We start from the raw sequence: 27,870 nt of genomic DNA, 5'->3' as shown, positions 1-27,870 counted from the left end.
CCGGCCCTACCGGCGCGCCGGGTTGAAGGCGCTGCGCCATTGGCTGCGGCGCCTCCCTTTCATTGGTCCTCGGTGGGAGCGGTGTGTCCCGCCTCCTGCGTCTCATAGGCGCCCCTGGCCGCTCGTCCAGACTGTGAGCTCCTGAGTGGGTGAAGCAGTGGTCCCTGGAAACAGTTCCGGGAAACCCCGCGTGTTGCCGGGGTCGCGCCGCCGTCCATGAGGAGAAGGAGGAGCGCGCGCCATTTGCCGTCGCTGCTTGGGCCCGAGCTGCGCCGCGCAGGCCCCGCTCCGGTGAGTCCTCGGGGGGGCCGCCTCGCGCGGGGGAGGGCGCGGGGGCGGGCTCCGCGGCCGGGGGGGGCGGAGGGGGCTCCCGCGGCGGGGCGGGCAGCCGCGAGCTCCAGGTAGGCCCCGGGCGCTGGCGGCAGCGGGCCCGGGGCGCTGGCGCCGCGCGGCGGGGCGGGGTGGCGGCGCCCCGCGGTGCCGGCCGCGCCGCGTCCGTTCGGTGGGGCGGGCGGGAGCTGGCGCTGGGGAGCGGCCCGGGCGGGGGGGCGGGCCCTGCGGCCCGGCGAGGGGAGGGCGGCCCGGCGCCGGTCCCGGCCCTGCGCGGGGAAGGCGGCGCGGTCGCGGGCGGAGGCTGCCCCCGCTCCACCCTGCCGTGCGGATTAGGGTTGCATGTGGCGGGGAGCCAGGACGGGCTCTTCTCGCGGTGCTTCCGCGGGTGGCCGTGGCGGCGCGGCCGCTGCTCTGAGAGCCGGGCCCCTTCTCGATTCCCCTCCCGACGCCGCGGAGCTGCGGTACCGCAGTAGTTCAGGCGCGCGGGTCGGCAGCGTCCCCGGCTGCTGCCTGGCCTGCGCTGCGGTGTGCTCCTGCGTACTGGAGGGAAGCTTTCAGCAGAAATAGCATCGCTGTTGCAGTGCTCTCTCAAGTTCTGCGTAGCGTATATTCTGATAGATCTGGCTGTAGGGAGGGAAAACTGCATTGCACCTACTCCCAACTCTTAGGTTTGTGCTTAGTGCTTTGGTTGGGAGAGTAGCACTTGTCAAATGCTCCGAGGGAGAAGTTCTTTAGGATTTTGTTGCTAAGACACTGTTCTTCTTAAATGATCTCTTACTAAAGGCCTTTACCAAATCTTCGAAAGTGTTGCTTAAATACATTATCATTGCTATTATTTTTAAAATAAAGATCCTAGTTACTACGTTTTAGCATCCTTGTTACCTGTCAGTTTTTGAACATGGCTAATTATGTACTTAAAATATGCCAGACTACTCCTTGAAAAAGTTGTTTGCATTCACTCTTGCCTGTATACAACACTAAAAGATCCTGCCAGCAGTTAGTGCTGTGAAGGCTGTTAATGCTCATGAAGCTGTTTTTGGTTTTTTTTTTTTTTTTTCCTTTTGAGATTATACTTTGTTTAATACTGAATTTTTTACTTATCTTCTAAAAGTAAAGGTAGTCCAACCAGAATTCTGCATCTTGCAGTGTAATTATTTTTTTTTTTACCTACGCAAACCGTGGTGTTTGCAAACTAGCAGAGTGCTTGAGAATTTTGTATCTTAGAAACACTATTTCCCACCAGTACTTAATATCCTTACCCCTCAGTTTTTCTGCCTAGATTTGAACACTGTTGGGATATATTTTAACCTCCCGCTAACACTCAGCTTGCTAGTTCTTTCAAAAAAAGCAATACTCCCTGCTTTCTTAGGCAAAGATCTGAAAAATTCTTTGATGATAAAGTCGTTAGAACAAAGCTCATTTTTTGTTGAAGTGTTGCTTTGGAACTGGAGCATCACAAAAGTTGTTCTGTACAACACAAACAACTAGATGAGCTATGAATGGCTAACTCCAGAGAGAAATGAGCTTATACAGACTTTATAGTTCAGGTTAGCAAAATGCAACAAAAAGCTGCTGATGTAATCAGTGTTATATTTTAGTGGCAATGATGTACACCTTGCTAACCTGTTGTAAAGTCATCTCCCAAAGATACTTGTGTAGATAAGAAGCATAGTTTTTGAATGGGCTGTGCTAGTCTCCTGCTTAACATCATGGTGGAAGTTTGCAGATTTTTTCATTCCATGGGTTTACAGAGTGAGAAAGGCTGAGAACTCCGTACTTGAGCGGTGAGGGTGCTAACTACACTTTTGTCATAAAGTTAGTCTGACACTGAAATGCTGGTATGGAAACCTGGCTAATGTGTAAAGGTCTTCAGGGTGTGATAACTTTGAAACAAGTCTTGTAATTTATGCTAATAAACAGTATATCTTAATCACAAAAAGTGTATTTTAATAGTTTAAATAAGCTATGGAACAAAAGAAATGGCTATACTGCCTTTATTTAAAAAATAAAGGGATGTGCCAGTAATGTTTGTGAACAAGTAAGGCTTTAATAAGTCCCCAGTTCAGTCTTTTAATGTGAGTTCTTCTATTCACTCATGTGTATCTTACCTTCCTGTTTTGACAAGAACCTTCTTGAAATGTAAGGCATGACTGCAGGGACAACACTTGTTTTCTTGTGGTTCATTTTAAACACAAAAGCAAAAAAAAAAACAAACCCAAACTTCTCCTTAATGCTATTTTTAATCTGCAATAACTTAAATGCTTGACACAATGATCTATTGGATAGAAGGAATAGTAACATAAGCAAGTCAAATTACTTCAGTGTGGAGTTTTTCTGTATGAATTACTTAAGCTTCCTGTGCACCTGAGCCAAACAAGTTTAGTTTCTCAATGAAATCAAAAGTTACATAGCAGAAGGCTGAGAACTGTATTGGTAGATAATCACTGTGAAGTTGGTTATGGTAGTTTGAGATATTGTCCCTTTGTCAGAAATTGCCATTCCTGCTCATTTAAGCTGTTACTAAGCATGTTTTGCATTAATTAGTCTGTGAATTTATAAATAATTGGATGGAGTTAGATAGTCTGTGGGTGGCAACCTCTGTTAGAGACGTGGTATAAAATACAGAGAATAGTAACATCATGGCTGTTGAACCAGTGGTTGTCGGATTGAGGCTGAGATCAAGCTTGTTTTCAAGATGCTACACACTGTCAGGCTGAGGTGTGTGTTATTTTATGCACCCTTCTCCGCCCCGCCCCCCCCCCCCCCCCCCCAAGGAAAATTACTGTTTGAGCCATTTGAGTTACTAAACATGAAAAAGAAAGTTGTTATGGGGTAACTTAGAAGCACTTGCAGTTTTAACCTCCTACTTGTGGTATGATTAGAGAAAGGGACTACTCACTTTACAAGTTACTTTACTGAGTTGCAGGAATTCTAGGTGAAAGATAGTGGATGGCTAAAAACATGGTTGGCAACAACAGTGTGAAGTTTGAAACAAGACAATCCTTTCCTTGCCCATATGCACAGTTCTGAGGTGGTGAAGCTAGGTAACCTCTCAGGCACCAGGGAAAGCTTCCTTGCCTATGTAAAGTTTGCCCCCAATGTGTATTACTACTGCTCATTTGGTAAGCATGTTTTTGTGTACACTGTTTTAAATTCATCCATTTCTGCACAATTTTAAAACAAATACATATCCCACACATACTAATATACATAATTCTTTACTTATAATCCACACTTAAAATCTTTTCAACCAGTCTCCCTATTTTTTAGATATTTGAGTTACTGAATGCAGATTAAAAACTCTTGGGTGCATGGGAGTGCTCTTCAGTGTGGCCTGGCTGGTCAGAGGCTGAGTCACGTGGACATACTGCACATGCAAACATAGATACCACTCCTCTTTTTCTTTGATATGCTTTTAATATTTTTTTAGAGGAGAACAAAAATGTGAATAAAATCATTGTGTGTTTTCCTTACTGATAAAACTAAGTTAAAAATATTTTTCTTGATAGCTCCGTCTGGCCGATGTTATCTAGAGGGAGAGCTAAATGATCTTTTTCAGCTATGACTTTCAACCAAGTATCTCTGCTGAACTCAGAGTGCAGATTCAGTATTGTGAAAGGTATAATTTTGGTTGTTGATGCTCATTCAGGAAGAAAAATTGGTCTAATCTCAGATATCAGGCCAAGCTAGCAAAGCCAGCAGGGAATCTATTACTGTAACTGTGAAAAGAAATACATTTCTACTGGATACTATTGGGAGCTGAATATTTTTACGCTGATGTCACTTCAAAATTTTCCAGAGTAAATTTCTTTAAGAAAGTCTTTAAAATTAAGTTTGTGTAACAGGAAATAGGTTCAGCTCAGGTGTTCAAATTTTAACTTTCTGGATGGTGAACATGCACTGCATTTAAGTTCTTTATGAGGATGCTAATTCTTAAGCAAAAACAAACTATACAGCTAGTGAATTAAAATGTTGAGACTTAATTTACATTGTCTAAAAGCCTACTTAAAAAGCATTTGATCAGCTGTGGTGCTGTGTAGTAATATGATACTTATGGGTTAGGTATTGCTCCACACAGTGGTGTATGTTTCTGATGAAGGTAGAGTTTTTTTCATGCCGTTAGGCTGCAAATCTTGCCTGTCAGAAGTTAGAGTTACTGAACTGTGGATGAGGTGTTTCTGCCTGGACACAGCATAGCTGTCAACCTTTTGTTCATTTATAGACAACGCTGAGAACAGTGGTAAACTTTTGGGTATGTGACACTTGCAAGCTAATCTGGGTTCATAAAAAAAATGTCCGGAAGCATCACCATAAGCCATTGAAGTTTAGAAGGTACTTGTAATTGCTTCAAATAACTTGTCCGTGTTTATGTACTGGCTTAGCCTCACAGTTTTTGGTGGGTTTTTCTGTATAGAGAAAAGACCATATGTGTAAGTAACTGATTTTATAAGACAGTAAAAAGGTGAACACAGAAACAACCACTTTGATATATATTTTTAAGAAGAGGGATTGAGAATGATACTGTACCCAAAGCATTTTCAGTTTAACTAAACCCCCTCTGCTCTGCACTGTTTCAAATCTGAGATCTTGCAGAGGCTATGTAGCAAGCAGACATCTAGCTGATTTTGTTTTCCGTGATTTTTGTAACCTATAGGAACTTCATGTTCGGTTAGTGTTTTGAGAGTTCAGTTAATACCTGTAATTGATAGGTAAGCATTATTGTAGTCTTCAGGTAGCATTTCTTTTCTTCTGTAATTAGGCTATAATCACCATTGCATTTAGGTAAACTGAATTGGTTAGAAAGCAATTTCTCTTCAAGTAACATAATGTGTGTGTAACAAGATTTATGTGCTATGTAGCTATGGAAAACTTCCTTTCTTTTCCTTGCGAATTGCATAAAGAAGTGACATCTGACAGAGGAACAATGTGAGGCTGTGTTATCTCTCTAAAATTGCCCTTCAACTCAAGATAGCTTTAGTAAAATCGTGACTTTTCAGTCTTAAGAAAAATGATACTTTTTTTTTTTTCTTGCTCAAGCCTGCAAATCTTTATAGGTATCTTTCAAAAAGTTCCTGACCTGTAGACTGAAAGGGATGGGTATACAGGTGACTGTTAGAGTTGTGGTTATGTTTGGAGCATAGTAAATAGCTTGAGGCTTCAGCATTTTTTTAAAAAAAATGTTCTTGAATCATCTTCATACCTGTATTTCAGTACTTAATTGCATTGCGCTGACCATGCTGCATATGTCTATCTGGTTATCATTTCACTGCTGATCATCAACTTCTTCCCTATCCTTCAAAGCCCAAGGCTCGCTTAATTTCTGAACTTGAACAGCTGATCATCCTAATGTTCTCTGCTGGGTAGTTGAATTGTCTTGTGCCAGCCTTTTTATTTGAGAGTGCTAAATATCAGCTGGCTGGCTAATTGAGAAATTGAAACTGTTTTTAATGAATTGGGCAAAGCCCACTGGAATTGTCTGAGAAGATAGTTGTGCGTTTTTCAGTGCACATATTTGGAATCAGTTTGTTAATTCTGAAAGCAAGTCTTTTTATGAATATAAGAACTGAAGATGCTGCAGTCATGGCTTCCTTTTAAACCAGTAAGTTATATATTATAAAAAAAGTAGCTGTGATTTGTAGAGCTCCTATTTGAGTAAAAGTGAAAGCATGGAAACAGTTCAGTTGCAGCTTCAAATTATAATGTGCATTAGAGTTAAATATTTCTCTTTCTGTCCTTACTGAGTTCTGACAGTGTTGTGAGAAAGTGTTTGGCTAGTCTTATGCAGCATGTTGGGTTTGAAGGAAGACATGGCAACAAGCCAAGAAAGTGAAAATTAGCAAACAAGTGTTGACATCTTTATACATTAAGCTACCCTGCAGGGTTATGTGTTCACTACATTTTAAACAATTGTTTTGAAAGTAGAGGAATGGGAAATGAAAATAGCACTAGCTCTTCTGATTCTTTGTTGAAGGATGTTATTATCGTATCCCCGTACATTCTAGCTGCTATGGTAACCAGTTAACTTACTGACAATCAGCAGATAAAGTTTAGACATCGTTATGTACATGAAGTACACTTTTAAAAAAAATTATGTAAATTCTTCCATGTACATTTGCCACAGTATTAAGGATTGTACGTTCTTTTGAAACTTAGATCAGCTGCATCCAAGAAGTATTAAATAAAACTTTTGATACAGGTCATTTGCAGCATGTATACAAATTAGTTTAGATAAATCATGCATTGTCCTACAAACTAGTTATTTCTGGCTTATTGTAATATAGCTCCTGAATTTTTTCCAGCAGCATAATAAAATGGCTAATCAGGTGAATGGTAATGCGGTACAGTTAAAAGAAGAGGAAGAACCAATGGATACTTCCAGTGTAACTCACACAGAACACTACAAGACACTGATAGAGGCAGGCCTCCCACAGAAGGTGGCAGAGAGACTTGATGAAATATTTCAGACAGGTATAATATGCATTTCTTGTTTCTGACTGGTTATGAAAGTGAGGGCATACCATTTTCAAATTTTTATAGATTAAGGTTTAAAAATTCATTGTTTTTGATCTGTGTAGCTCTGAATGTTTTGCTACTTTGACTTCCCTAAAGGCAAATTGGGTTTGACATTGACTAATTACTTGACACATCCTTAGTGTTGTATGTAATATCTTAGTTGCTTTAGGGCACAGAGCACTAGTTTCTTAGATGTTGTCAAATAAAGATGTATGTTTGAGCATACTAAACTGTACTTTTTTTTTTCAATCTGAATCATCATTTTGCTTTTACTTTTCTACTGTCAACTCCTCACAGTGGTTCCTTAACACTCAAAGGCTGGATAGGTGACTTAGTGAGGGAAGCAACTAGCTTGTCTTGCCTGGGACTACATTTGAAATGAGTCTGCCTGTGGATTTTTTTGTTCTCTCTAGTTCTGAGTGGACAGTTTAATCCATGTTGGTTATTACACTGAAATGTTCAGTTTGACACTAACTGCTTTTCAACAAAGTTGAGGACTAAGCTATCTAGCAAATCGAGTAATATCTTGCTGGTAGCAAGTGGTCTCTGCAACTTCTAGAGAGGTTTCTTCATATACAAAGGTTTTTCTATGTTTTTTGTAACCCCCTTATTTTGTCCTGTAGACAGAGTCTTCCTCTTTAGAGTGTGTTCTGTGAACAGATTTACAAGAAGCAGTAGAACTGCTCTATGTGCTGATCTTGAATGCCTTGGTGGCAAGATGACAGTTTTTGTTGAAAAGAGTCAAAATTCCACTGATCAAGTGAAGGCAGTTCAAAAACAATACCTTATCAATCTTCAGTATGATACTCTGGCTCCTGTGGGTGATCTTTTGGAAGTCAGTCACAGTGAGCGTTCATCAAGCCTTTACCAGCTTTTATTGGCTTCAGACATGCACTTTCTAACTGTGGGTCATGATGATATGCACTTGATGGTTTGAGAGAAGGTGTAAATGCCTGGGCAGAGGAACTTGTGGGGCTCTAACACGTGTTGCAGTTAGGTTGTGTTGTGAGGAGTTCTCAAGGGATTTAAAAGATTTTCAGCCCAGAACCTGACTACCTAGTATAATTCCACGACATGAGTAACCTGAAAACAGTTAGTCACACTTCCTTAATGCCACTGAAGATGTTTGCATTGTGCAGGGATTTGTCAGTGAAGCAAACTGCTTTTGACACCCAAGCTAAATTTGGGGTTGAATTCAGGGATTTTTAATCTGCTGAGGTCTTATATGAAATATACAGGTGCCTTCCAATATGCAGGATCACTTCTGAAATGTAGTCCTTGGGCTTGGCACTACTGTGCATTTTTGAAATCAAGTAGCAGTTAAATAATCTGTGTATTTTTGAGATGAAGCTGTTGCAAAGTGTGTGGAGTTCTTGGCATCTGTCCTGAATTTTGCTGTGTAGTTTAAAAAGTGCAAATCTTAGTCTATACTTCTCACGCTCCACAGCTTATGCAAGTGCATTACAAAAGGAAAGAAATATCCTGTAAAGATCCTTAAAAAGAAAAAGTACTTCAGAACTGGTCCAATGTTTCTTGGGGGAGTCTGTACCTGTAAAATTAACATTGTCCTTTTCGGGTACATAGCAGGGCTCAAAATATAATAACTTTTAAAATTCTGGCTCTTGGAACTGCATAGAGCAACAAAATGAGTAAAAAAAAAAATATTATTTTAGACATATAAGAAGTCCACTGATTTATGTTTTTTTTTTTTAAGTTGGAGGAAAGAGTGAACAACCATTCTATTTCCTAACATTTTGTGGGATAGAGCTTCATAAGTATTGATTGCCAGTTAGGTAGTTTCTTTTCATGTACGATAGGGTACCTGTAATGTTCACATGTCAGCTTACTCTAGAACAGCTCCATTCAAGAGAAGGAAGTGTGAAACTTAAAATGAAAGACAAACAAAATCCAAATTCTTAGACATGAGCCAGAGTTCATTGTTCCAACCCTGGCGTGTAATACTGCTTTTAGTAGATCTGCTTTACAGCAGATTGGATTCCTGAATGTTAGAAAACTGTTACACATGAGGTATAAACTTGCACGTCAGTCAGTGCTTAGGTATATACATTTTAATTTAACTTTTTTCATTGTTGTACTCATGTTCTTTCATATACTTGTGTAGGAATATGTAATTATATTAAATGTATAATTCTGTTGCTATGGAACGTAACTTTAAGAGCAAACTGCATAGTTCTTAGTTTGTATGAAATTCAGTAGAAATCTGTAACTTCTTTATCTTTAACTTTTAGGGTTGGTAGCTTATGTCGATCTTGATGAAAGAGCAATTGATGCTCTTAGGGAATTTAATGAAGAAGGAGCCCTCTCTGTATTACAGCAGTTTAAAGAAAGTGACCTGTCGCATGTACAGGTAAGGTGAGAGCTCCAGGAGTGTGAGCACATAAGTATAAATAGTGTTCTGGCATTATTGGCAGGAGAGTTGTAACTTAAAAATTCTTTGATGTTTTTGTATTCGTATTTCAAACCCAAATCATAAACCTGTCAAAAATTTCCTTAAATGTGTAGGTATTTGAGTTCAAAGCAAAAGCTCCCAGATAATAAAAATGAGCATGCAATTGAGAAAAAAAGGTAAAAGTACTATCTGGAATCTGGTGATTTTTTTCAGTCTGACATGTTTGTTCAATTAATTGTTATATTTTTCTAAAGGATTCTTTTGACACTTTGTTTATTGCATTGACTTGTTATAGTGACCTCACGGTGTGGAGTGTAAGATTCGGTGGATTCCCAGGGCTTGTCATACACACAATTGAATTATTTTGTAAATTGTATCTACAGAACAAAAGTGCATTTTTATGTGGAGTTATGAAGACCTACAGGCAAAGAGAGAAACAAGGCAGCAAAGTACAGGAATCGACAAAGGGACCAGATGAAGCAAAGATTAAGGTAACATTTAGAAAATACTGATTATTCTGTACTAGCTGATATATTACCTGTACGTAGACTGAAGTAATTTTGGATGTACTTAAAAAGCATCAATACTACCTGCATAAGTATATTTGCACTTGACTTTAAAGAAATGTGTGCATGATAGAGATCCGAAAGAGAGTGCTTGTTCAAAACGCAGATCTTACCAATTACACAATTGCCAAAATGCATGAACTTAATGTTATGTAAGGTCTATTTAAAAATTGTCCTAGTTGTCCTTTTATATTAAAGCTTTTATGTACTCAGAAAATTATTTGGGGACCGATTGGACATTTCACCAAGGTATTAGTATATTAAGAAACTCTTCTGTTGTGCAAAAACCCGAGTACAGAGTAGGTGAAAAGAATTGCCTGGTGTTCTAGAGTTCTAGGGGTACTACATATAGAATGGAAAATAAGGGAAAGGTGAATTCTTTCCTTTGACCTTGTAGTATAAAACAAATGTTGCTCTTTGTGGTGGTGGTTGCTTAAACCCCCCAAATAACAGGGTTTTTTGTGGGTTCTGTTCAGATATATATTGTTATCAAATGTGGCAAGGAGCAGGTAAGTAAATGCTTATCTTACAATGGGGTGTTTTTTGGGGTGTTTTGTTTTCCCTCTAATTTAACCTATTTTCTGCCCCCACTTTCCTCCTCCCAGTAGCTAATGTGACAATTTTCTTTCAGGCTTTGCTAGAGAGGACTGGTTACACTTTGGATGTAACTACAGGACAGAGGAAATATGGGGGGCCTCCTCCAGATACTGTATATTCTGGTGTTCAGCCTGGTATTGGAACAGAGGTTAGTATATTCAGAGTAATCTGATTGTTATTTTGTATGTTTGTGCAAACTGATAAGTAAGAAGTACTTGAAAATAAACTATATTGCAAGTGAATGTTTTTAGTATTGCAGAAGAAAGCATTCTTCTGTGTGTGTCTTAATCAGTCTTTCTTACTCCTTGGTATTCTGCAAATGACAGAGCAATAGGTTGAGGGAGGAAAAGCATGTGGAATGTACTAGGAAGGGCTATGTAAAATTTCTTACAATGTAAAATAGATCATTAAATTGCCAGACTTTGTGGTCTACCCTAAAGCTTATGGTCCATCACTCAAAAAGTGGTCAATGTAGGTATTAGCTGTATAGATAGATAAAAACATGACTCAAAGGTATTTGACTCTACAATGTAAATGAGATTTAAGTGACAGTAGCAATGTCATGCAACGTGCCGAAAGTGAAAAAGTCTTGGGTATTGTATAAAGACACTCACATACAGAGTTTTGAAGAGGACAGTGGAGATCAGTAGTTATTAAGAAATTGTTTATTTGCTTTTGTTTCAGTCTACATGAAAACATCCTTGATGCTTGCATGGACTGATAGAGAAACTACCACACTGAAAGGGTCCGTGTAGCTTGTTTTCTTTTGTAGATTTTTGCATTTGTGCATTCAGAAAAGTGGCTTAGAAGTTTTTCACCAACTTCGTGATGTTACCAGGGTGATTATGTGATGGCATAACGTGTTACATCATTGCACCATGCCTCACTGACATTAGGAAGCAGTTCTTTAACTGAGAAGGTGGTCAAACCCTGTAACAGGCTTCTTAGAGAGGTGGTTGGTGCCCCAAACCTGTTGGTGTTTAAGAAGCATTTGGACAGTGCCCTTAACACGCGTTAGGTTTTGGCTAGCCTTGAAGTGGTTAGGCAGTGGGACTAGGTGATCACTGTAGTTCCCTTCCAACTGAACTATCCTGGTTTATTCATGACTGAAAATACTCGACTCATCTGAAGTATTTTGACCTATGTGTGCTGATTAGCCTCTTTAGGAAGTCACAGGAAAGCTGTGAAGTCAGCTGTGCTTTAATACTATTTAGAGTGGTTTTACCCTTTTAAGTTTCCTGAAGCTTGCTACAATGGGTAACTTGTGGAAACTCCCTTAAGATGAGAACATAAATGCTTCTGCCATGAATCAGCATTAGAGGCTGTAGCAAAACCCAACCAACTAGTTACAGAAATCATACCTCTACCAAATTAGTTTATTGCTGGTGTTTTGTAGGATTTAACGACTGATTACTGCTTTAGACCTGCTGCTTGGTTTGACTGGCTGAGATGCTGAACCGCTTGCTGAAACTGGTGTATGCTTTATTAAATTTAGTCTTTAGCTCTTGCTGCTCAGATCTGAGGCACAGTAACCAACAACTTCAGCATGATTTTATGATTTGGTAGACTGGACAGAGCATGTTTGAACACAAGTGACTGGAGACACTGGCACTTTTTTTCCAGGATGAGTTGGGTGTGTTTTTAAGCTTTTGAGAACCACTTTCCTATTGTCCTGGTTACATAGGAGTATAAATGCCTCTTTTCTAATACTGTGGGTAAAAATACAAAAAACCACAAGATGTATCCCTTTGGATTGTGACAGTGAATCTTCTGTGTTTGAAACTTATTTCAATGATACTGAAGCTCTCATAGCTTGTGTCAGCTCAGATATGTTGGTGCCAGAGCTGTCACTGTCAGTAATGGCAAACTTCTGGTTTTTAAGGATACCCAAGTACTGTTACTGACTTCAAGAAGATACGTACTAGGTAGATTTTTTTTCTCTCAGCTTTAAATCTTTCTGCTTTAAATAATTGTACACCAACTAATTTGTCTTTTTAAAACAGAGTGGAATTTATTACATGTTAACCGTAGCTTTAACTCTTTCGGTATGTAGCCAAACATTATGCAGTAAAACTGAAGTATTGATAAACAATCTTATGGGTGTTCAACATGTTGAATGTTCACAAATTGTCACAGTGAACACTTTGCTGAAAGGATTGTGTAGGTGAAGCTGTCTGATGTATTTTTTTCAAGTGCGTGGGTTTTAAGAGCAGCTGGACCTTTTTGGAATGTGATTCTGTAATAAAGACAAAGCAGTTACAGCTGTGTGAAGATTTGGAGGAGAAAATAATTGCAATAAGATTTTATATTAAACTTGAGTATTTGTTTTATTTAAGGACTTGCTGCTCTAGTGTAAAGTATTTTGCTTATAGTGAGGCCGCGTGATCTTGACACTTGGAGACATTTATGGGAGTGTTTATTGGATGAGAATGGAAGCAATTATTTGGGTGTTTCCTTCTCCCATGGGATTTGTCATTTGCATTTGCAGATATTAATAACTGATTATCCCCAAGGGTCTTGTACAGTGCTTTTCTGCTTAAAGTTTATAAGATCTTTTTTCTCTGCCTTTTCTTACCTCCTGTTATACCAGCTGTTCTTTTTATAAAGATGGTTGGAAGGGTTTTATTGTTTTGTTTTGTTTTTTTTTTTCCCTTCTGAAGGACAAAGTCTAGTCAGTGGGCATATTTGGAAATTCAAGGTCATGACTGAACCTGTGCATCTTTGTAGCAAGCTGTGAGTTTTGTTACAAAAATGTTTGAGCTGTGTATTTCCTTGCTTACCTATTCTGCAAGGTTTTGGTCCCTAACTGGTTGTTTTGTAGTTTATTCTAAATACTTTTGAATATTCTCAATCACACTATGACTAGTCTTTGATACAGGAGTTCTTCTGGAGATTCTAATATAAACCACCAGATTAGATTTAAGAAAATGTTCAACTTCGTGAATGTCTTTCAGTTTATAGATTAGTTTTGCATCCTTTGAGATGCTGAAGCTTTCATGTATACTGTCAAGAAGATGCTTAGGAGCATCACAGTAAGGATGATTTTTAAAGGGAATATTAGTATTCCATGATGAAAAATAAATTCCTTGCAGGGGGAAATAATTAGAATGGGTCCTTGAAGTGAATGATGGCAACTGATGATTTTCATAAATTCTCAAACTCTGCTTAGGTATGCTTGCTCTGTGGTAATTGTGGTTTATCGCTTTACTAAAGTATATATGCAAGCAATGCTGAAAAAAATAATTGGTTTTGTATTCTTAAATTCCATCTTTTTTTTAGACAAAACTACTTTAAGTTGTCTTATTGTGGTTTAAAATAAACCAGTTGTTCAGTGACATTGGAGGACACCTAGACATTAGTAACAGCTACATAGCAATTTCAGTAGCTTTTGAAATTAAGTGCAGACAAGACAATGAAAGAACATGTTATAAATATTTCACTAAATTCAGTCACAGTGTGGAGGAATTTAAGTGTATAAGGAACAAAAGGAATTTTAGTCATAAATCGAATACTTTTCAGGGATGATGAAGCTTTCAGGCAAACAAGACAAGCATCCAGTGTTTCAGCTGGATAATACTGGATGGTTAATTCAGCACTGTATCTGTAGTGTCTGAGTTTGTGGGTAATATCTATTGAGGTTGAGCTGTATTTGCTAAACAGGTTAAAATACGTTTTCCACTCCTGATCTTCAGTCTCCTTACTCTGAGGAGCTTTTAGTTGTTAAACTGAGGAAAACTGAAGGACCTTTTCTTTTTTCTTTTTTCTTTTTTCTTTTTTTTTTTTTTTCTTCTTATTAGAAGAGTGTAAAAAAAAAAAATCTTACATGTATATAGTGTAATGTTAGTCTGGACAGGCCAAAAATTAGAGGTGACTGATGTGGTACTTGATTTCTATCCTTTACCTTTTGCTATAGATGAATATAATACTACTTAAGACGTCATTGGAAGAACAGGAAGCTTCACTGATAACTGTAAAACCCAGCTTTTTACCCCATTATAATAGGTAAAGGAGGAAAGCACTTCCCAAAATTAGCACAGTGCAGCTAGCATGAAGACAGTAATTGGCTTAAGTCTGTACTGATTACTGGCTTGGTTTCGGTATTATTAAGGGATCTCAAGGTAAAGTAAGTTCTCTTAAAGTTTTGAGAGAATTCTCTTTCAGTGTTTTTTAGTGATGTGAAGTGAAAACTTTAATATTCTGTAAATAGATTATTTGCCCGTAACATGCTAAGATGATGTGCAAGCTTAGATATCTATATAACAATTCAGACTGTAAAATTGTGGAATCGCTACATGTCCTTTTCAGAGCTAAAATTTATTGGATAAATGTGTGATAAACACTTTTGAATGTTGTTACCAAAAGTGCAAAACTCCTTTTACCTCTGTGAATGATAAGTTAGTATTGTATCTGCTTTTCTGTGAGTGCATGGTCAGAGCTTGTAACAAAAAGTCAGAGAAGCGTTCTGAGATTAACTTGCAGTCTGGAAAATGTTATGTAGCCAGAGATGTCAGGGCAATTTAAACTGCTTTTGTCCATAATAAATTGAATGGGGAGAATCAGTTACTGTAATAACACTAACTTAAGAAGCAATGGTATTATAAACTCAGCAGGAGTTAAACTAGACAAAGCTTGTGCTGGATTTAGTACACAAATGGAATGTTGCTTTTGTACTGTAAGAACTGTGGGGGTTGAAAGGGTTTTGCACTATGCCAGAACTTTTTTCCATTTTTTTTTTTTTTAAATGAAGATTGTAGATTTGGATGAGATGAAGCAGTCATGCAGCCTACATTAATTAACACAAATCTGTTGTTTAGGAAAGACTGACTGCAAAGCACATGAAAGGAACTATTAAAAGGAGAGAGCTTTTGAGGAAGCTCTTGCAGTGCTATAGTAATCTTCTCTTAGTTTGTGATGACAACAAAAGTGGCTCAGTTGTTGAAATAACTGAAGGACATATCATCTAGAGTGCAGAAGTGGATTGCACCCCCAATAATGCTCTATAAAGTTGTTAATGAAACTGAAATTGAATTTTTTCCTAGTTAAGACTTTTCAGATTGATCTTCTAAAATGGTAATAAGGAAGAAGTAAAATGGAGTACTTTGTACAGGTCTTTGGGAAACAAAACTGGAAAAAGTAAGTCTAATGGTCAGTGATTTCAACAAAGACCCAGAAGTGATGCAGCTGCATCCTACCTAGACAAGATCTCTTATATATTGTTTCACCAATAATGACAGTTTTCAGATCTTTTCCACAGTACTCTTGTTGTGGAACTAAAAAGTGAAACAAGACATCTGATAACTACGTTCTTTGGTAATTAAGCAACTTTATTCAAGCTTATCAACATATGTTAAAAAAAATTACTGCAGATGTTTCTTCTGACCATTGCAAGATGTTCACCTGGTGTTTGTCATGTCTGATATTGATCTTGTAGTTCATCAGTGTATTACGTTTACAGGCTCAAGGCCTGTAAAGAGTGTTATTACCTGAACTGAACTGTAGTAGCAATCTTGTGGAACTGTCAGTTGTCTAAAGTTTGTAGGAAGTGAAACAGAGACTAGAAAGAAAGGAAGAAATGGAAGCTTTCAGGATGGTAAACCTTGTGGTAATTAAATAACTGGAAAAGTAGCCTTTGTATTTGGATTAGGGTTTTTTATTTTTCTCAAGTCTTCTGTCTGTTGCTTTCAGTTTCTGCTGGAAATGGTGGCATCTGAAACAAAGAATTGAGTGCCAACTTTTTACGTTTGACTGATTTAATCACTATTTGTGGAGAGGTCAACTGACAGTTTCACTGTCTTAGTAGCAAGTTTTCTTGTGCATTTCCATGATGGTATCAGTTTTTTGTCTTCCACAACTGTGCATGGGTTTTAGAATGAAATGTGTTCTAGGTAATGACAATGGAAATACCTGTCTGTAGAGGTTTCTAAGCTTTTCAGGGAGATGGGGTGGAGGAAAGCCTGTTTGCTCTGCCATTGAGGTTTCACTCAGTATGATAAATACATTCCTCTTTTCCCCAATCAGAACTAGATCATGGTCAGTTGGCATTCGCGCTGAACTGAGAGAGGCTAACGTAAGTCAAAGAAATGTTCTGGAAACTGAATTTTAGGAATATCTGTTCAACATAAACATCTAAAGGTTCTGGCTTTCCTTTGAAGGGAAATAATTTATGTTCCATATTTTAAAAATCAGAGTCATCACACTCTCCTTGTGAGTTTGTTCATATTAATGCTTACATGGACATTCTGAGTGTCTTTAGTTTTGAAATTATCTGCTGAGTCTTCAGTACCAGGTATGACTACAGCAAGGCCTTGCCTCGATGGAAAAGGTTGACTCCTAGCTTTTTTTCTAAAAAAAAAAATTATTTGAAGTTAAACTAAGTAGAATTTGATCTTAATGGGAGTTTAGAATGTTTTGCTTGTATTAGAATTCAGAGATTTTGAGAATTTAGGAGAGCTGCAGCGATTAAACAATTGGGGGAGGGGGGAAGCTTTCTAGGGAGACCTCAGCTGAAGAGACTGAACTCCTTAACAAAACTTTACCACAGGTTATTGCCATTGCTTTGTGCAAGGAATAAAAACAGGAGGACTCTAGACTTTCTCAAACAAATATTAAAACATTGCTGTGGTTTGAGCCCAGAGGGTGACTGAGAACCACAGAGCCACTTGCTCACCTCTTTCCCCTCAGGAATGGTAAGGATAAAATAAAACAAGAGGCTTGGGAATCAAGATAGGTGCAGGGAGGGATGGCTTACCCATTATGGTTACGGGCAAAAGGCAGATTCCATGGGGGAAGAAAAAGAACATAAATTTAAATCAACCACCGCCACTTAACAGAGTAGGACAGTGAGAAATACAACCACATCTTAAAAACACCTTTCCCCCCACTGCTCCCTCCTTCCTGGGCTCAGCTTTGTTCCTAGTTTTTCTTCTTCCCCCACAGCAGTGCAGAGGGGCACATGATGGGAGTTGTGGTCAGTTTATCACCTGTTGTTGCTGCTGCTTCTTCCTGTCTAGGGGAGGACTCCTCACATTCTTCCCCTGTTCCAGTGTGGTGTCTCTCATGGGACACAGTCCTCCATGAACTTTCTCTGACACGAGTCCTTGCCATGGGCTGCATCTCTCCCTGAACTGCCACAGTCTGGATCACTCCTGTGGGCTGCAGTCCTCCCAGTGCTGAACTACACCTGTCGGGGCTTCCCTGAGAGTCCCAGCCTTCTTCGGGTGCAGCCGCCTGCTCCAGTGTGGGGTCCTCCCCAGGCCATGCGTGGGCATCTGCTCCACTGGTCTGTGTTTGTGGGGAGCGGCACAGCCCTGTCGTCTCACCATGGGCTGTAGGGGGGGCTTTGCCCTGGCACACCTCAGTGTCCCGCCCGGCCCCCTCCACTGGCATTGGTGTTTGCAGAGGTGTCTCCTTCCAAGCTCCCCCACCTCCTCTCAGGTTCTCCTTTTTAAATAAGCTCTCACAGAAGCACAGCCACTGTTGCTAATTGGCTCGGCCCTGGCCAGAGGTGCATCTGACTTGGAGCTGGGGAACTCTGAGAAGCTTCTCACAGGAGGCTACCTCTGTAACCCCTTCCTCTGCTACCAAAACCCCGGCAACACACAAACATTCAGTTGGTGGAAGCTGAAACAAACAGAGATAGAAATAAGATTACACTATATATTAAAAGTGGAGAATGTGCATTGAGCAATTTAAGGATTTTTGTAGACTTTTTTTTTTTGTCTCTTTTTCCAGTGAAGTTTGGGTTACAGAACAATTTGAAAATACTGCAAGAGCAAGGATGTGCTTGGCCTGCATTAATATAGTATACCCAACTAAATAGTCTGTAAGGTCTTTGGTTTTAATTGCCAAAATTATAACCTGGCAAGAACCATTTACCTCATCAGTGATGGAAATTTACAATTTCAATATGAATAACAAAACCAGGTTTTCCATATGTAAAACCTAGTGCTAACAGCAGGAGGTCTAGAAGACTTCCTGTGTTTCTGCTGTGATGGTTTATGCTGCAATGTACTTCCTTTCCCAGATACTTTCAAATACTGAAAGTAAGTTTGGATTTCTGAAAAAGCTTTAAATGTCTTCTTCCTTAGGTTTTTGTTGGTAAGATTCCACGAGACTTGTATGAAGATGAATTGGTACCACTCTTTGAGAAAGCTGGTCCAATTTGGGATCTGCGCCTCATGATGGATCCTCTTTCTGGTCAAAACAGAGGTTATGCTTTCATTACTTTTTGTAGTAAGGATGCAGCACAGGAAGCAGTCAAACTGGTGAGTAACATTTTCAGACTGGACAAGGTAATGTAAACAGCAGGCATGCTGGTAATCTCTTAGATAATGAAGTCTTTGAAGTGCTTCATTAAAGCCTCCATTTGCAAACTCAAAATTTTACTTCCTTAAAAATTGTCTCCTGGTTTGATTTAGTATATACAAATAATGTTTTACTTTTAGGACCATAATCTGCTATAGCCTACTGCAGTCTGCTGGTGTACTTGGGTGATTATAATACGAGCTTACTTGATTAAAACTGGAAGCTATATTCTTTAAGCTTCACTGTGTTTAAGTTTTATCACCCTTCCTTCTACAAAGAGCTAATAGAGATGCTTTGTTTTGCTGCTGCTGTGGAGGAAGTGTCTGACTTTGTGCTCTTTATAATTCATGGTAGCCTTTAGTTCTTTCCAATGGCAGTCATGCAGTCAGCTCGATACATGGAAACCTGACTTGGCCTGCATCTAGATGGTTTGGCAAGGAACACAGCAATCCCTAGAGAGTTAAAATGAGAGACAGCAGTCTGACTGGGGCCCTGGTTCATTTGGCCTTGCCTCTGCCTGAGGGGAAAGTAGAATTAGGCAGATCAATGTTTATCTCACAAGGTTTTGGAAGTGCCTGTGAAATACAGTTTGTACTTTGAACCAAAACATGTGTAATGCTTTATCTCACTTGCCTTAGCAGAGTTCAGCTGATCCTGTATGAAGAAGTGGGAGAAAAGTGGGGCAGGGGGAAATAAACATCTGGTTAGTCTTGGGGGGGGGAAAAACAACACAAAAACAACCAAACAAACCCCAAAAATATGCAGAAACTTAAGATGTGCTTCTGTTGCATTGTAAAGGCTTCACAAGAAGTCATTGCCTCTAAATGTTTTAGTGTTTGTTCCATCAAATATTCTAATGTATGTAGAAATAGTTGCAGTTACGTTAGGCTCTTCCAGGACTGGGAATAGCATGCCCCTGCTTAGGCTGGTTTTCCTTTTTAGAATTTACTTGGATGTTTCCTGAAGGAGGTGCATGAAGTATGTTTTTGCAATTGATTGCTTCTGGGTTTCAGTGTTTGAAGATGGTAGATATGAGCTACTGTCATGATGGAAAAATTGTTTTGAAACTTTTTTGACCAAGTTGAAGGTGCTCAGAGTTATTACTGTTTTTACTGATTGAGGGAGATCAAAGGGAAGATGAAGTGACAGGAGATGTGGGGAGTGATGGAAGACTGGCCTCCATACCCTGGATATTATTGGATATCACCAAATAGGTGCATTTGTGTGATTATTAAGTCCTGTATCTGGATTCCTTTCCCCCTACTTTTTCTACCCTACCATTATCTGGTAATGGGGCCGAGCTTCTATTTATGTGAAATAAATTCTACAGACTACTGACAGAAAGGAAAATGGGGCAGATACATGCTAAATTTTGGCGCTAAATAAACCTTGATACCAAAGTGAGGTTCTTTCAGAAAATAAGCTTGAAATTTTTAAGACTTGGTTTCTCTATACCAGGTGGGCCTTCTGCTTACGTTTTCAGGTACCAATGGGAATGGGATTGATTCTAGGTAAAATGGCTTTGTAAGATAAGATATAATTTGAAAAGCAGATTCAGATTAAGTTTGTGGCATTGGAACACAAAGTTTTATTGTGTTATGAATCACTGTTGCAAAATTCTGAGATGTTTTTGTCTTCCTTAAAGTGATGTTTTTTGATAGCCTGTGGTACCTTAACGTTGCTGTAGTTCTTAAATATGAAGAAGGTTACCAAAGGTATTGCTCTGTCATCTGTATGTCTACATCTCAGCTAGTGTAAAAATGGCTGAAAACTTGCTTTTAAAGGATTGGATGAGATTTTCAGAAGCTGGTTGATGATCAGATATCCAATCTTTTAGGCTGTGATTAAGTACCCACCTAAAACAAAGATGATGTCTATCTTGAATTCATTTATATGTATATATATTTTTAAAAGGTTGAACTCTAAGGTACTTTTGAAGACCTGTCAGGAGTGTTGGTGTTCAGAGTAATCCAACTGTGGGTACAAGCTAAATTTTTTTCAGTAGGAAGTGGGCTAAATTTTTTCAGTAGGAGTGGGCTAAATTTTTTTCAGTAGGAAGTTTTAAAACTTAACAGTTAAATTTATGGAGTCCTAGCATTTACAAAGTCAAAAAAAAAATCCCTGCTGTGAGGGTGGGAGGTGGTGGTGGTGGGAACAAGGTCACACAGTGAATTAGACTTCTGAGTATCACAGCAAATATGCTCAGTGTTTAAAAGCTATCAAAGTAGAAGAACTCATAGTATCTATAATTCTGTGTATTTGCTTATTAATAAACTGCAGCAGTGACTGACTGACATTGAGTCCCAGCACAGGAAGCAGTTACGAATTGTCTAGGAATATCTTTCAAGTTTGGGATAAGCAGTAGGTGAATGAATTTAGCCCATGCCATTTATATCTGTTATGGGTGTTGTTCCTCCTACATCAGTTTCTTTGTAGCTTTCCATTCAGCAGGACTTCCAAAGTTTCTGTGGAAAACCTAAGCTCAGCAATGTTCTTCCAAGTAAATGCTGACCCAAATGTTGCAGTTCTACTAATTCTCTTGCAATGTGAATTCAATATGCTATATATAAAAGTAGTAGATCGTGAAGCAAATAGGTGATTTGATGATTTGGGGGATCTTTTTATCCTTATTATTGTGGATAAAGCAAATTAATGTCTTTTTATGTTGTCAGTGTGACAACTATGAAATCCGTCCTGGGAAGCACCTTGGAGTGTGCATCTCCGTGGCAAACAACAGGTTATTTGTTGGATCAATTCCAAAGAACAAGACTAAGGAAAACATACTGGAAGAGTTCAGTAAAGTCACGGGTAAGACCTTCTTAATGAGATTTTTCACACTGATCCGAAAATACCATTCAGTCTCTCTGTTTTGTAGGTCTAGGTGTTTGATAGATGCGTTCTGCTATCACTTAAGCTATTTCCAAGTTTGTTTCTGGTAGAAATTTTATATATCAAATATTTTTTATGGTAGAATATAAAGGGACTAGTGTCGGCTTTACTGATTATTAAATGAATGATGCTGTAGGTTTACAATTTGAGATGGAAACAGCACAAATGAACTTGGATGAGTGAAGGTCCTAATTCTGTTACCTGTTCAAGCTTCCTGGTGAAGGCTCTGTATTTGTAGCTGGATATACAGCAGATTCTGCTTTTACAACTGAGAAGTTTTTGGAGACACTCAAATGTAATTTTGAGGAATGATGGGGAGGAGGGAATACTAAATTAATTTAGAGGGAATGCTGTTGTAGAAATAGTTAATGGCAGATTAATTTCTGTCCCAGTTCTTCAGTGTTGTTCCCCAGTATATGCAGCAAGTAGGAAGAAAAAAAGTCAGCTCATCACTGGAACAATGCTTCTGCTTTAAACAAAAGACTGAGGTCTTGATTGCCTTCTCTTGTTCCCATAGCAGAGTTTTAACCTACTGCTTCTTTTTTAGGATTGCTATTTATAAGTACTTCAGGGAAGTGGTGAAAACAGAAGGTGAATATACATTTAGCTATATCTCTTCTTTTTGGAGAGATGTGGAAGAAATTCCTTCCAGCTTCCCCTGGAGGTAGGGGAAATGCCACATATTAATGCTGACTGCTTTTCAAAAATGTAAAAATGGTAAACCAAAATATAGACAACACACTGGATGAATTGTACAGGTTGATGTTTTGCAGGGCCTAATTGTGAGGTAAGTTTGTTCTGGAGCATTTCACCTGCTATGGGTAAATTGGATGGATATCTGTTATTTGGCTTGCTTTTTTTGTGTTCCTTCCCCCTTTCAGGTGTTAAACTCAAAGGCTGTGTATTGAAAACAAAAAAAAGTGAAGGCATTTTAGAGTAGACTCTAGATGTTTCTTTTTTCTTTCCTTTTGAAGCTTAATACTAAAGACCTGTTTTTCAGAGGGTTTGGTGGATGTAATCTTGTATCATCAACCTGATGATAAAAAGAAGAATCGAGGGTTCTGCTTCTTGGAATATGAGGATCACAAGTCAGCAGCACAAGCTCGCCGCCGCCTGATGAGTGGAAAAGTAAAAGTCTGGGGAAATGTTGTGACAGTGGAATGGGCTGATCCAGTAGAGGAACCTGATCCAGAAGTCATGGCAAAGGTAAGTAAAATCTTAACTGGATGCTCTTGTGCCTCGAGAGGAATTTCTGTATGCCATAATGACAAAGATTTGTTGAGCAATGTTAGTTTTGAGTCACAAAAAGCAGTTAGAAGGCATTAATGTGGTAAGCTATACAAACTGGTGTGGTCTGAGCTCTGCAAATTAGTTGCCACTGTAAGATGTTAGGAACATGCTGTTGTAACCTATTGTTCACGTTTAAACTAGTAGTCTATAGGATTACGCCTCTGGATTGGCCCGTCAGTCTGTTCATTATCTGCTTCTGCTGATAATGAGTACTAGGTGGGTATTTTGTAAAGCTGTTTTCCAGAGTGAGATGAGTTCAGTGTAAGGAATTACATGCTCTTTATCCCTGTGATTTGGGATAACTCTTTGCTGTTGAGGTCTGTTACTAAAATTTTACTGGGATTTGTAGCATCTCAGAAACAGAAAATCAAAGTTGGGATATTCTTCTGGTCATGGAAGGGAACTGTGAAAGGAGAGAAGTAGAAACTTCATTCAGGTAACTACAAGGCTATTTTTATTATTTTTTTTAAACAGGTACAGAATTTATAAGGTTACCCAAAATTTCTTAATGCAGGGAAGAAGGGAATAACATCTTACTAGTTTGTTAGTTTCCTTTGAGGTTTGACTTTCAAAGATTACAGCTTTCGTTCTTAATTCTTTTTACCAGGTGAAAGTTTTATTTGTAAGAAACTTGGCCACTACTGTGACAGAAGAAATTCTTGAGAAGTCATTTTCTGAATTTGGGAAGCTGGAAAGAGTAAAGAAGTTGAAGGATTATGCTTTTGTTCATTTTGAGGACAGAGGTGCAGCAGTGAAGGTAGATTGATTGTTCTTTCCTAGCTAAATTGATGTGAGTAGTTTATTTTGTACAAATGGTTTCAAGAAATTTCTTTACACTAAATATCTAAATAAGACAATTTGTAGAGCCCATTTAATAAGGTCCCTATTGTGAGAATTTTAACACTAATAATTTTGTTCCTATGATTTCAGTAGCTAGGAGGATGTGAAAATTGGAAAGGACAAAACTGTAGCAAGTTAACAAGTAGACTGGAAAAGAGGTATAGACCAATGCAGGAGAGTCTAGAGAAGAGGAAACACAAAAAAAAAAAAGATCAACCTAGACAATTTTTCTGAGGAAACACTGACAGAAGGTATCAGTTGTCTCTCAAAGACCCCTATTTAAAGGCTGTGTATAGTTCTGGAGCAACAAAAGTATTGAATAGAAATTGAAAACTAATGAAAGAAAAGGTCTTGTGAAGGGGAGAAGAATGGCACTAGCAACTCCCTGAATGCATTACCTATTTTTAACCCTACATGCTCCCTAGAAGGTTTCTTCTAAATGAGTTCTTAAACATTGGAGGTCATTAATGTAAGCTTCAAGGGTGTCTTGCTTTGTATCTAAGAGCAGTTGAGAAGGTCATTAATATCTGCTGTTTGTACTCCAGTGGGTTGAATTCTATAGAAATTACTCCATTTGTTCATTAAATCCTTAGTTTGAGGGAAGGGAGGAGGGAAGTGTTTTGCACCTGGTAGTCTTGAGCGAGTATGTTGTATGTGATATATGTGGCTGTGTAGACGGTTCAAAGGCTCTTTACTCAACCTTAGTAATTTTACAACCATTTAATTGCTTACAATTTTCCTACCCAGAAAAACAGGGTTTAGAATACTCTTGAGTTTGGCTTTAGGATTAATGTCACTCCTATATAATGAAGTTGAAGTCAGTTTGGATAGGTTTAGACCATGTCCAAGAGAGGGTAAGAGATTGTTGATAGAAAGGGTAAATGAGCAATACCTGACGTTTTATTGTAGTATGTCTTTGAACACTCAACAGTCTGATCACAGTAGACCTTCTAAATGCTCTGTTAGATTTGAGCAACTGAAAACTTAAGAGTTTCAGTTGATGAGAAAAGATAGATCAAATGCAGTACAGCAGAGCATGTCTAATGCTCATTTTCTCTGAAACAAGCTGGAGTGCTACCACATCTGCCCGTGTGACTGATTTATGACCACTACATTGGTTTATGAATTTTATTAGATATTTTTGTATATGGGTGTGTAGTTTGTTTTTTTTTTTTTTAATGAAAGCATTATGGTATTAACACGTGAAATGTATGGAATTGGCTCATTGATTCCAATGTCTACGTATTTTCATGCCTTTGATATAAATTGCCATGATAGCTAGTATATCTGAGGCATGTAGCTGTACAGACATGTAAAGCCTTTGTTAATGTGAGTGTTAATACCCAGAAATGTTAAATGAAAGCAGATAATTCCAGTTAAAGAATTGGGGGGGTGTAGTCCTAATCATACTTTGTGTATGTGACTTAAGTTCTCTTTGTGTGTGCATTTGATAATTACAAATTACACATTACTTTTTTGGAGAATTCTTGCCTCTCGATGTGATCACCAAGTTTCACTCGTTTTTTTCCCCTTTTAACCTCAGAGGCACTCATGTAGCACATTCAACTATCTAGGAAGCCCAAGTATAAAGATACCTTCTTTTGTGTGTGTGCATGTTCTACCTGGCTTACAAGTTCAGTGAGTGTTTGTCAGTGTGAGTAGTGAGAACTTCTGTCAGTGTATTTCTGAAACATTTCTGGGGGTATAGGGACAGAAAAAGTGATGGTGCTACTATGTCTGATATCTCTTTAAAATAATGTTCAATGTTTTAATTTAATTCTTTCACCTTATGATATAAAGAGTATTTTTTTTTAAATGCTGCTAAAGTGGGACTTGAAAGATATGTAACATTCTATTTAAGTAGCACAGAAATGAAGTACATGGCATAGTTAAGCTTGGAGCAGCCCAAACATCTAATTTCTTTTAGTAAGTTTTAGTTTCCTTTTGAATGGAAACAAAATTTTAGATGTTTCTCTTCTAATTTTTGTACAGGCTATGAATGAAATGAATGGGAAAGAGATAGAAGGGGAAGAAATTGAAATAGTGTTAGCAAAGCCACCGGATAAGAAAAGGAAAGAACGTCAGGCTGCCAGACAGGCCTCCAGAAGTACTGCGTGAGTGATCATTCTTGCACTACTGTAATACTGCTGAATAAAGTTCTGCTGTAAAACATGAGCTAGTTTAGAAGAACCTGAATGACTTTTCTCAGTGTTGTGTATTGTTAATCAACAAGGGGAAACTTATACTTTATTTTGGGAGACTTTTGAAGATTAATAACTGCACGTTTCTTTTTCTTAATAGGTATGAAGACTATTATTACTACCCTCCACCTCGCATGCCACCTCCTATTAGAGGCAGAGGCCGTGGAGGGAGAGGTGGATATGGCTATCCCCCAGATTACTATGGCTATGAAGATTATTATGACGATTATTATGGTTATGACTATCATGACTACCGTGGTGGCTATGAAGATCCCTATTACGGCTATGATGATGGCTATGCTATAAGAGGAAGAGGAGGAGGAGGAAGGGGTGGGAGAGGTGCCCCTCCACCACCTAGGGGGCGGGGAGCACCACCACCAAGAGGTAGAGCTGGCTATTCACAGAGGGGGGCACCCATGGGACCGCCAAGAGGAGCCAGGGGTGGGAGAGGGGGTCCTGCACAGCAGCAGAGAGGACGCGGTGCTCGTGGAGCCAGGGGCAACCGTGGGGGCAACGTAGGAGGCAAGAGAAAGGCAGATGGGTACAACCAACCTGATTCCAAGCGCCGTCAGACCAACAACCAGCAGAACTGGGGCTCCCAACCCATCGCTCAGCAGCCGCTCCAGCAAGGTGGTGACTATGCCGGTAACTATGGTTACAATAATGACAACCAGGAATTTTATCAGGATACTTATGGGCAACAGTGGAAGTAGACAAGTGAGGAGGGATTGAGAATATTGGAAACATAGAATTGGCTATAGCTCTACATCCTTCAAAACAAAATTGGCTTAATGTTTCATCCTTCAGTAGCGATTGGCTGCCATTTGTATTGGGCTGAAGAATCACTCTATTGTGTATATACTCGAGTCTCTTAGTTTTCTTTTTTCATAAATGCACTTGGACATTACTGGGCTTGCAGAATTCCTGAACTCCATATGGGGTTTCAATGCTTTTATCATTTTAGGCTTCATTTTAGCAGTTTAAAAGCAGGAATGGCACACTGTTCAATCATGATTTTGCAGAACCTCTGGTTTTGGACAGGTTTTTTTGGTTTGGTTTTTGTTTTGTTTTTTTTTTGTTTTGTTTTGTTTTTGTTTTTTTTTTTTTTTTTTGGATTTGGGATAGACTACATAGGAGTATGCTGTACATAAAAGTAAAAGCTAGTGCTTTGTCTTAGTAGTTTTAAGAAATTACAACAAATTAAGTTTTCTTGTATTGAAAATAACATGATTGTATGTTTTGCATTCCTAGAAGTAGGTTAACTGTGTTTTTAAATTGTTATAACTTCACACCTTTTTGAAAATCTGCCCTACAAAATTTGTTTGGCTTAAAACGTCAAAGCCGTGGCAATTTGTTCCTTGATGTGATTGTATTTCCAATTTCTTGTTCATGTAAGATTTCAATAAAACTCAAAAATCTATTCAAAACATTACCTATTTCAAATTCAATTGTGTCCTAAAACATTATTTCATTGGTAATTCTTGCGAAAAAACATTGTTTTCAAAGTATAACTGCCTATGTGAGTGATCAAATTCATGCAAAATTTCTTGTGCTTTCCGACATGTAGCACTGTGGTCATCAGACTGAAAACTAGGAGAAATTGCAGACAGCCCAAAAGGCGCTGATTGTTTAGTTGCTGTTCAATAATTTACCAGCATCTAATTTTGAAACTTTTTTTTCTTTTAAAAAGTGTTGAAATGTATCCAAACGTTCAGAGATCTAATTTATAGATAATCTTCTAATGTAGTGTGGAGAAGGAAGCAGAGCCTACAATGGTGTTAATTTTGTTCCTTTTTATTACGTACTGTGGAGTCCCTCTAGAGGCTATTCTGTTAGGATCCAGCCACATTGTATTATTCAGTGTACAAACACATAGAGATACGGTTTTAATCTCAAACATCTTAGTCTAATTAAAGATAATATTTGA

The 27,870-nt window shown here is 38.7% G+C and overlaps 1 protein-coding gene across 4 annotated transcripts; it reads left to right on the top strand.

Moving 5' to 3' along the window:
* The first annotated feature begins 160 nt into the window (after nucleotides 1–160).
* Nucleotides 161–27,372, top strand: HNRNPR (heterogeneous nuclear ribonucleoprotein R). 4 transcript variants are annotated; one of them, XM_042793694.1, is made up of 11 exons: nucleotides 161–291; nucleotides 6,636–6,801; nucleotides 9,096–9,214; nucleotides 9,640–9,747; nucleotides 10,454–10,567; nucleotides 18,507–18,683; nucleotides 21,396–21,531; nucleotides 22,613–22,818; nucleotides 23,510–23,659; nucleotides 25,735–25,856; nucleotides 26,044–27,372. In XM_042793694.1, exons 1-11 carry the CDS (start codon nucleotides 217–219, stop codon nucleotides 26,654–26,656), a joined length of 1,986 nt encoding a protein of 661 aa, XP_042649628.1. In that variant the 5' UTR covers nucleotides 161–216; the 3' UTR covers nucleotides 26,657–27,372. The 4 variants fall into 4 exon arrangements, with proteins under 4 accessions (XP_042649628.1, XP_042649627.1, XP_042649630.1 ...); XM_042793693.1 differs by having other exon boundaries at nucleotides 6,633–6,801; XM_042793696.1 differs by lacking the exon at nucleotides 6,636–6,801.
* Nucleotides 27,373–27,870: the final 498 nt, after the last annotated feature.

The sequence above is a fragment of the Tyto alba genome, unplaced genomic scaffold (genome assembly GCF_018691265.1).
Source record: "Tyto alba isolate M040663 unplaced genomic scaffold, T.alba_DEE_v4.0 Super-Scaffold_20, whole genome shotgun sequence".
NCBI classification, from domain to species: domain Eukaryota; kingdom Metazoa; phylum Chordata; class Aves; order Strigiformes; family Tytonidae; genus Tyto; species Tyto alba.
Note: the sequence above shows the minus strand (reverse complement) of the source record. Positions and strands in the feature narration are given on the sequence as shown.